At 45.1% G+C, this 10,116-nt stretch overlaps 1 protein-coding gene across 2 annotated transcripts in view; it reads right to left on the bottom strand.

Moving 5' to 3' along the window:
- The window catches only part of CD101 (CD101 molecule), a 36,390-nt gene extending 26,693 nt beyond the window's left edge, over positions 1–9,697 (bottom strand). For both annotated transcript variants that reach the window (XM_025872522.2, XM_025872520.2), the window contains exons 1-3: positions 9,580–9,697; positions 2,546–2,926; positions 820–1,236 (exon numbers count right to left, since the gene is read on the bottom strand). In XM_025872522.2, coding sequence (XP_025728307.1) covers positions 820–1,236; positions 2,546–2,926; positions 9,580–9,622 — 841 coding nt within the window. In that variant the 5' untranslated portion in view covers positions 9,623–9,697. The remainder of the gene's footprint in view (positions 1–819; positions 1,237–2,545; positions 2,927–9,579) is intronic.
- Positions 9,698–10,116: the final 419 nt, after the last annotated feature.

The following is a 10,116-nucleotide window of genomic DNA, read 5'->3' on the forward strand; positions in this document are numbered from 1 at the left end:
AAGGAAGGAAGGAAGGAAGGAAGGAAGGAAGGGAGGGAGGGAGGGAGGGAGGGAGGGAGGGAGGGAGGGAAGGGAAGGAAGGAAGTCTTCAATGATCCACCATTGGATCACTGCTTTTAGCATGGATACATATGTTTTTCTCAACCCCTTCCTATTGGACCATAGCCTACATAGAGAAACCAGGAATGACAGCTGAGGCTTCCTGTTTGCTTTGATGAAAATGCCAATGGATCATGAAGAGTAACAGCATCCCAAGCAGGAAATGGGGTCAGGTGGAAGGAAACCCTGGCAGTGACTAAGATAAGGCTCCACATTGGAAACTGGAGCTACTCTGAGGCCCTGGGGGTCTGTGGTGTGGGGGCTTTGGAGAGACACACCTGCTTCGAGCACTAGCCCCACCTCTACCAGCATTTTGTATGTCTGAGGTTCAGGTTTCCTTGTTTTAAAAATGGGGAGTCGACCACTTGCCCCATAGGGTGAGGACTAAATTAGATAATATAGATAAAGTAGATGATATAGATAAAAATGCTTACACAGGGCTTGGCAAGGATGGTAACAAAACCATTTTCATGCATGACTTGTGGCATCTATCTAACCATTCAACAGATCTTATCCCATAGAAAACATGCTGTAGACAGACCCAACACCAAATGTCCCTCTTCTTATTTACGCTTCCCAGATGCCGAAACCAAAATGTATTCAAACTTTCTAAATGTTTTTTTCTTTTTAGACACAACAAAAGATTAGAAAAAAACCAAAAAGATATCCCATAAATACCCACTATCAACATACTCATGAATTTCTTGAGAAGATCATTACCTGTTGGTTGGATCCTCAGAGCTGTTTGAGCTGTCCGCTTTCTTGTGATTAAAGTCCAGGTTTCATCTGGATCCTGAATCCATTCAGTTGCCTCACAGAACAGCTGGCCTTGATCTGAGGGCTGGAGCCTCCCTATGGACAGCCTGAAGGTGGCGACCCCAAGCTTGCTGAGCTGGACGTCACCAGCCGCAAACCTCTCTGTATATGAGGGCCCAGGGGTCAACATGAAATCTTTGGAGAGGGAAATAATCTTGGTAGTTTGGTTTCTTTCTCCATCCTGCATCAGGTACCAGGTGACAGAGAGGTGGGTATGCTGAGCTGTGGCTTTGGATGCTTCACAGGTAAGTTCTAATGATTCGCCTTCCTCCTTACAGAGAGTCTGGGGACTCATGGTGGCAGAGAGGGTATCTGGAATAACTGGAAGCAAAGGAATGATGGTAACTGACTGGTCCAGGAACCTGTCGGACAAGCCTGCTTGGATGAAGATGGCGCCCTGACCCACCATCCGTAAAGCACTTACTTTCAGTTGTTTTTCCACCAGTCATATGCTTTCCCTATTGCCAAGGGGAACATTGGCATCTGTATACACAGTCTGTGGAACTTGGCAAAACTAATGGCTCAGTGATGTATTGACCCCAACTTTACATTCTTAGCATAGGCTGTGACCAATTTAGCTACTCAGACACAGAGTATTTAAAAGGGAAGAGCACTGGGAGCTAGAAGACCTAGATTCTGATCCTAAATCTGTCCCTATTTGACTACAGGAATTGGAGCGAGTCACTTCACCTCCTTACGCCTTAACCTGCTTCTTTGTAAAGTTCTGAAATAATCTCTTAAAATCATTCAGAGCCAAAATGCAACCCTTACCAAAGTTTTGATAACCATCCTACTACCCTATCATTGTATTCTTCCTCAGAGGAAATCACACAGCCTAAGCTTATGGGAAAGCAACACTTAGATTCAATCAGTGAAGGTTTATTGAGCAGATACTCGGTGCTAGCCACCGGGCTAGGGGCTGAGATAACTATTCTCCTGGAGCTGGAGGTGTGGAAGGAGTCATATAAGTAGCCAAATACCACATACACTGGGTGAGTGCTAATAATAGCGATGTGAATAGAGCATCAAGAGGAAACAAAGATGGGAATACAGCCTGAGACAGGACGGATTTCACAGAAGAGGTAAGATCTAAACTGGGTCTACAAGTATATGTGGGAGTTGGCTAGACTGAAAAAGGGGTGCTAAGATATTCTAGGCAAAAGGGGCAAAATGGTAATTGCAAAGACTATGAACCTTTCTGTCTATGTGAATATGCTAGAGATTAGTAGTTTGGGAATATCCATTTCCAAGTGAATGACTTACCACTTGATCATATTAACTCCAGCTCTCTTACCACGTTAACGTCCTGCCTCCAAGAAGAGATATGACATGGGGAGAACTCCCAGAGTTTTGTCTGATGCTGTTACTACGATCACCCGGTGGCTAGCTTTGGACAAGGCCTTCGGAAGACCACATGCTATCTAAAGCCTGGCGGCAAAGTTGGCAGCAAAGATGATCTGAGAGTTTTAGAGAAGGGGAGATACCCATTTGTGACCCAACTGCAAAATATCCAGAGGGCTTCCAGGGCTCTCTTGCCAAAGCAAGGACATGATGCGAAGCCATGTCACATGGCACAAGGCATTGTCATGGTGGGGCTCTGGCTTCTGAGGGGCTGGCAGGCACAGCTTACCAATTAGCCTAGTCTTCGCGCTGTAATTGCCGTAGTATCTTTCATCCGTGTTGGGTGTGTGACACTCATACTCGCCAGAATCCTTTGGCTGGAGCTCTGAGATGTGCAGGAAGACTGAGTTGCCCCGGACCCTCTCCACGTAGATCCCCCTGCTTCGCACCCGCTGTGCGTACACCGCGTAAGAGAAGGTGGCATCCTTGGTGCTCACAATCTGGACTTCTTGGGTCGGGGCTTTGGGCAGGTAAACAGACCACTGGAAATGCTGCTCAGCAGGTCCCTGGTGGCCAGTGACATTGCAGCCAATGCTGATGGGGTAGCCTGCAGCCCGAAACAGCGGTCCTTTCTGGACGGTCACTTCTCTCTGGCCAAGGCTGAGCTTAGCTTGCAAGGAGGAGAAAGAAAGAAAGGGGAATAAAAATAGATTAGCCTGGGCGCCTGGGTGGCTCAGTCGTTAAGCGTCTGCCTTCGGCTCAGGTCATGATCCCAGGGTGCTGGGATCGAGCCCCGCATCGGGCTCCCTGCTCAGCAGGAAGCCTGCTTCTCCCTCTCCCACTCCCCGTGCTTGTGTTCCCTCTCTCGCTGTTGAAAAAATAAATAAAATCTTTAAAAAAAAATAGATTAGTGCTCCAGTCCCCAGTGTGCCACCTTATTGCAACGCCCTGTATTAGAGTTCTAGTAAATGAGATCACAGGGTATTAGCTATAATCAACTCAAATGTTCATACACCTCCTTCAGGCTGAGGAGCGGTGGAATGGCTTGGTGAGTTCACTGGTCTTTCATAACTTCAACTTCCATAGTAATTCTTAGTCGCTTAAAAAAAAAAGGTTAGCTTCAACAGTATGATGACTATTATAACTGATAACACTTAGTGCCCTGTGTTATCTAAGGGCACTTATTTTAAAGTCAATACGATGCATGATAATTCACCTTTTACATTATTTTGTGGGAAAAGTCAGCAAATTCTTCCTTCCGACTCTCACTCCTGGCTCCCTGTCAGGCTGTTCCCTCCGAGATTGCTGGAGAAGGAAAATCTACCCACACCACCCATGGTGCCACACTTTCTCTGTCTTGCTAGCTGGTTGGAACTATTTGTAGCTCCTGGCCAGGTCTAATGCAGGACTAGCTAAAATTAGCAGCTGAAGAGGCAGCGGCACTTCCTTTCTACACTGTGGAGGGTTTTTTTGTTTTGTCATTTTTTAAAGTGCCACTACAGCTTTATTAAAAAGGCTTCGTAAAAGACGGCCTGTCAAGTCCGCCAGGATCTGGGCTCAGAGTCACTTCAGTTCTTCTCCGACCAAAGGCATTCAGTTGGGACGACTACGGAGTGTTTCCTGTTGAGACAGATCTCAAGTATTCGGTTTGCAAGAGAAAACATTCTCAAATGGCAACATTTTCTTTTGATGTGCATGTGTTCAAAATCAGACATTTTGCAGAAATGAAAAATGCATGTGTTTATGGATTAGGCTAATATTCAAGGCTAGTTTGTGTTACATAAAGAGCAAAGAGCAAATGACAGAGATGCCCAAGGGTGAGCCCGATCTTTCACTAGGGGCCTGGGGCCCAGTGGAAGGGGAAGAGGAGGGGAAAGACATCAGAAGAGTCCCATGGGGAGCAATTGCTGGTATTGTGGAATGACCAGAATAGAGCTCAGAAGAAGGTATGGAAGAAGGCCCCTGGGTGGTTCAGTCGGTTAAATGTCTGCCTTGGACTCAGGTCATGATCCAGGGCTCCTAGGATCAAGTCCCGAGTCAGGCTCCCTGCTCAGCGGGGAGTCTGCTTCTCCCTCACCCTCTGCCCCTTCCCCTGCTTGTGCTCTCTCTCTTTCTCTCAAATAAATGAATAAAAATCTTAAAAAAAAAGAAGGTATGGAAGAAGCAGAGTATCTGCTGAATTTTGCAAATCCACAAGAAGAGCAAGTAAAGGAGACTAGAGTGGAAAAAAGTGAGAGAAAGTCTCTCTTTCTCATGATAAGGCCGAGGAGAGGAATTTTGGAATGGAAACAATTCCAATAGAAGGGGGCTACAAAAAAAAGGGGGGGGAGAAAGGGCGAGTGGTCATTCGAGGCAGTCCACCAAAAATTGCCTATTGAATGCTTCATGCAAAACTGGAAAACAAACATCCCACCAACCACACACATTTCCAGTAATAATTAAAATATACCAATTTATTTGTAAATCCCAGTTAATGTGATATATTGATATTATGCTCTTCTAATAAATACTGAGGAATATGTAGGAAAAATGTAACTTATTAATTACCAATTATTCAACAGAGACAACTTAAAACTTTTCCAGCAATGCCAGTTAGACTTAGACATATATCTGAGAGAAATGTGCGCACTGGGCACCAGGCTATATATGGAAGAATACCCACGACAGCACTGTTTGTCGTAGCCCCATCTTGAGACCACCCATATGTCCATCCGCAAGAACAGACACACTGTGGCACATCCATAAAATGAAATATTATACATAAATGAAAGTGAAAGAATTGCAACTGGTTGTATTGTGGATGATTGTGTTTAATGAAAGATGCAGTATGTGGAGAATCTTTTCGACGCTCTACAGAATGATTCCCGTCTTTATCAAATTTAAAAACAGGCAAAACCAAACTGTATTGTCTAGTAAATGCAAACAGAAGACCACTTAAAAAAAAAGAAAAGCTAAGAAGTGGTTATAATGGGAGTCAGGACAGTGATTGTGGCGGGAAGGGCTGTAATCGGGAGGGGGCTCACGGCACAGTGGCTGGGTACTTCTAGGGTCCTAGCAGTCTTCTGTTTCTTGACCTGGATAGTGACGACATGGTTTTTACTCTCCTTCTGCCCCTCCCCCGCTGCTCTCTCTCTCTAAATAAATAAATAAATAAAATCTTAAAAAAAATAGAAATAAGGGTATCAGGAAGAGACTGTTGTGTTCAAGAGTAAGGGAGGAGATATTGTGTTTGATTTTGAAAATACTAAATTTGAATACCATAAATTAAACAGGAAGTATATCCAGCAAACATTAGGAAATAATATTTAAATATACATATATTTGTACTTTGACGTCTACTCAACCCTTTGAAAATCTTTGTAATCTAATCCTTTTGAGAAGTCTGTGATACTCCCACATTTAGCAATGTCAAACTTGTAAATGGTTGAGCCTGACTTGAACCTAGATTTGCAAATGTGAAATCCCTGGCTGTCTCCATTGCTTCCCACTGCTTCCTGTGAATGCCTGTTTATAACCACGGAAGGTTCTGGGCCATGGGTGCAGATTAGGTTGGTTACAGAGCTGAGCAGTGTTAGGGAATACAAGGAGGAGAGCTAAAGAGAGATTACTGGAGGGTCTCTGTATTTAGGGGATAGGATGAGGAACACACCTAGGGAAGGAAGAGCGAGGGAGATAGGAGAGCTGCCAGGATGTAGTAGCTTAGAAACCAAAGGAGGAAAACATGTTCCACAAAAGGGCTTGTCTGGGGGCGCCTGGGTGGCTCAGTCGGTTAAGCGTCTGCCTTCAGCTCAGGTCCCAATCCCAGGGTCCTGGGATCGAGGCCCACATTGGGCTCTTGCTCAACGGGGGAGCCTGCTTCTCCTTGTCTGTGCCCCGCTTGTGCTCTCTCTCTCTCTCTCTCTCTATCAAATAAATAAATAAGTAATCTTTTTTTTTTTTTTAAAGGCCTTGTCTGTTTGCTGACAGCTGCTGTGAGGGTAAGGACCCTAAAGTCAGGGGACAGTCCTTTTAGTTTGATGAGGAGATCTTCGCAAAAGAGATTTCAATAGAGCAGAGGCCATGGATTTCAAGGGTGAGAAGGGCAGGTAGCGATGGCAGGAGACGGAGACCACTTCAGGAAGCTTTGTGGAGCCGGGAAGCAGAAGATGAGGGTGGCAGCTGGCAAGTGTAGCTCACAGGGGAGCAGGAGCAGGGGCCGGCTGGACATGCTTAAGGGCAGAGGAGCTGCAGAGGGGAGAGGTGGATGACGCCCGAGAGGGTCATGAACGGAGGAAGGTCCTAGTAGAGGCATGAGGTCATGAACCTGAGGGGGAAGGTACTGCTTGCTCAGAAAAGTGCGGCAACGGCGTGGAAGTTTCATAGGTATTTTTGATGCGGAAAGAAATGGTTGACAGAGGTCAACTCAAATGGCTATGCATTGGGACCAGACGCTGAAGCATCTTTTATAAAGATATTCTCTGTGGGAGATGTTGTACCTACCTCTCCTCCTCCTCCGGAGTACAATACTTCAGAGGGCTGTTCTGTTGCTTTCTCTTCTAACAGACAGAGGGTTAGAACCCTTTGCATAGCAGCTCAAATTCTCACTGACTGATGGACACACAGCTGGGCCCTAACACACCGTACTGGGGCTACTACTTTTGAAATCCAAACAGTTCTCTGATGATACTAGCTTTTTTTCAGAAAGATCACCGGGATTGCCGAATTTACCACTACAGTATTATTTAAATGGAAGCTGTTAGGTTGGATCATATAAAATGGCCCATAATTGACCATTTTTTTAAAAGATTTATTTATTTTGACACAGAGAGAGAGAGAGAGAGAGAGAGAGAGAGCATAAGCAGACGGAGGGGCAGAGGGAGAAGCAGACTCCCCGCCGAGCAGGGAGCCTGACGCAGGACTTGATCCCAGGACCCTGGGATCATGACCTGAGCCAAAAGCAGATGCTTACTGAGCGACCCAGGCACCCCAACAATTGACCATTTTTGATACACAAAAACAGCAACTTCGAATGATTCCACATTAGACAAAACCTCTCTGCTGGAGAATATCAAACACAATAAGCAACATCTCTTTCCTTACATGTACGAAACCCTAGGCCCTTGAAGGCGGAGAGAGCTTCCAACCAAAAACATTTTCTTCTATGAAAACAGTCTCAGTAAGATAAAAAAAAAAATGGGTCCCTCCCTAGCACCCTCCCACATTAATGGTTTTTATATGTGGGGCAGCTAGTCAGGGTGAGGGGTGACGGATCTAGATCAGGGAGACAAAGCTGAGTGCTACGTCCAAGAGCTCATTCACCAGTAACATTAACTCATCGAGTGCCATGTTCTAACAGAACTAATCAGTCTTTATGTTTATTAAAAAAATTAATTCGGACAAAGTATACCTTTGCTAAACAATGCAACCAATCAATTGATCGGCATTTAATCTCCTCCCTTATTTATAATTTTCCCTCCATAGTTGTCAGGACAAATAGCAGGCTTCCAAAGTTCTTTCGAGTTGCTTCCTGATTTATATGCCCTTCACATAAAAACCGTGGTTCTATACAAAATGAGTGCTTTAGAGTGAGTCAGAACTTAGAAGCAATAAATACATGCCCCAGTTTGGATAATTGTTTATGTGGGTTAAGGAAAAGCTTCCAGCTTCCCTTTTTTGAACCTGGTTACTACTTGCCTTCACCCCAGGCTTCCAGCCTGCTCACCAGAATTTAAAAGAAAAAGCGTGTGAAGGAGAGAATTTGCAATGTCTGACTTGTTGCACAATGTACACCCTGTTTTCCCCTCTACACAAGCCAAACACACAGTCCAAATACACAAAGCATGTCTACTTAAGAATCACACTCTAAATAAATAAATAAAATTTAAAAATAAATAATCACACTCAACAGCTGAACAGGACAAATAGGAATGTGCCAGCCACCAATACGCCCAGCCATTGATACTTGCGAAGCCAGTCTGGTGGCCACCCATCACCCAGCAGCTAACCGATCCTCGTAACTAGCCCTGCAGGCCACCTCTCACCCCATCAGGCCCCAGATCTGATCCCTACCTCACACAATCTAACGTCTGCTGAGACATGAACCCGGTTCAGTTCAAGCCAATGTTTATGAAGCACGCCATTGTGCTGAAGGCTGTCACTTCTTCATGCGTTAGCCGCAGGTCTGGCCACACTGCTGATTAAGTTCACTTAGTTCCCCTACCATTCCAGTCACTCAAGTACCCACACGAGCTCAACCTAGTCTCTACAGCAGTTCTTAACCAGGGTCCACACACAGGATTAAAGGGTCCATACACTCATGTGAAAAAAACCCCTACATGTTTATTTTCACTAGTCTTAATGAAAATCTAGCATTTCCTCCAGTCATGAAGGTAGACAACAAACCTAGATATGTTCACATCACATTATAGTTGTTGCAGATATCTTGAAATATGATTCATACTCATTACTGCTTTGAAGTTTGGTGGTTAACAGACCATCTCTAGATCTTGTGATGGAATCCGTAAAGAAACCAATAAATGACTATATCACCATTTAAAACGATGCTGATAATTGCATTTCAGTATGATGGATTTCCCCTATAATCCTATGCATTTTATTTTAGGCATTTAAAAAATTATTCAAAGTTGAGATCTATAGGCCTCATCGGATGCTAAAGGAACCCATAGCACAAAAATGTACCTGCTACCTGCTCTGGAATGATTCCATTTCCAGCCAAGGTCACCTGTTCTCCTGTCTACTTCCAAATCTCCCCTTCCTCCACCCTGTTATAATATGTTTAAGTGCTCCTGGGCCAGCTAAGACCCTCCGTGTGACCTTTAGTAGAGCCCCGTGAATCTTCTGGCCCTTTCTAAGTCCCTCGGATGGATTCCCACTTCAGCTCCCAGGGATGTCCAGCACCTTCTTTTAGCTTCGCCTCAAACTACTAAGTGCTCTCATCACTTTCCCTTCCGTCCAGCCACATCCCCAAGGCAAACACAACAGACAAGACGTAAGGTCACCTCTCAGTCTGGCGAGCTGAGCCCTCACTCGCTCCAGGGATGGGTTAGCCCAGGAGGATAAGGTAAAGTCGGGAAAGCACAGACAAATGTGAACATCAGTGGGTCCAGGTTCACAGACTCAGCCAAGCACTGCACCTCCCTGGAACTCAAGGACGCCATGGTAAACCAGGAAACCATTACCGGTAAGTCAAAAATTAGTGCCCACACCTGAGATGTGTGGCACAATTTTTGCCTGTAAATACCAAACTGTCCTCCTCTGCCGCCCAGCAGCCTCCTGTTGACTAGCTCCTGGGACAAAAGAGACATGCAGAATTATGACACTTACTCAGAAAGAGAAAGAAAGATGCCACATGTGGGATGTGTGCCATTTGGCCCAGTACAGACCTTTCCTCGTGGTGTCACTGAAGTTGCTCAGACACGGAGTGACAAACGCTGTGCTCTCTCTACAAGGGTAAAGAGGAAGCAATGGTGTGGTTTGCAGAGCACTGGGAAACACAGATGGCTTGCAAAGAGCAAAACCATTTGCGTCATATGGTTCTTTGCTAATCACTTGAATCTGGGTGAGAAAAGTGAGTGATATTCATGGGTAAGTAAGTGTATACAGATAAAAATGAGAAAAGGTGAGTCTCATCCTGGCTAAGTGTGCATCATTAGGTCATCACAGGGGAATGTAGGTAAACCAAATAAATACAAAAATCAAGCAGAAATGTTCTCTTCTTAGCCCTTTCCTCTCCCAAGAGGGAAGGACTAAGAAAGGCAGAAAGGGCCCCTGGAAAACACGAACATGGGGAGACACAAGGTGGTGGTAGTGGCGACAGTCTCGTAAGCCAGGCTGCCTGGGTTTGCATGCAGATTCTATTTT

The sequence above is a fragment of the Callorhinus ursinus genome, unplaced genomic scaffold (genome assembly GCF_003265705.2).
Source record: "Callorhinus ursinus isolate GAN/ISIS: 27379988/994484 unplaced genomic scaffold, GSC_fseal_2.0 scaffold9, whole genome shotgun sequence".
NCBI classification, from domain to species: domain Eukaryota; kingdom Metazoa; phylum Chordata; class Mammalia; order Carnivora; family Otariidae; genus Callorhinus; species Callorhinus ursinus.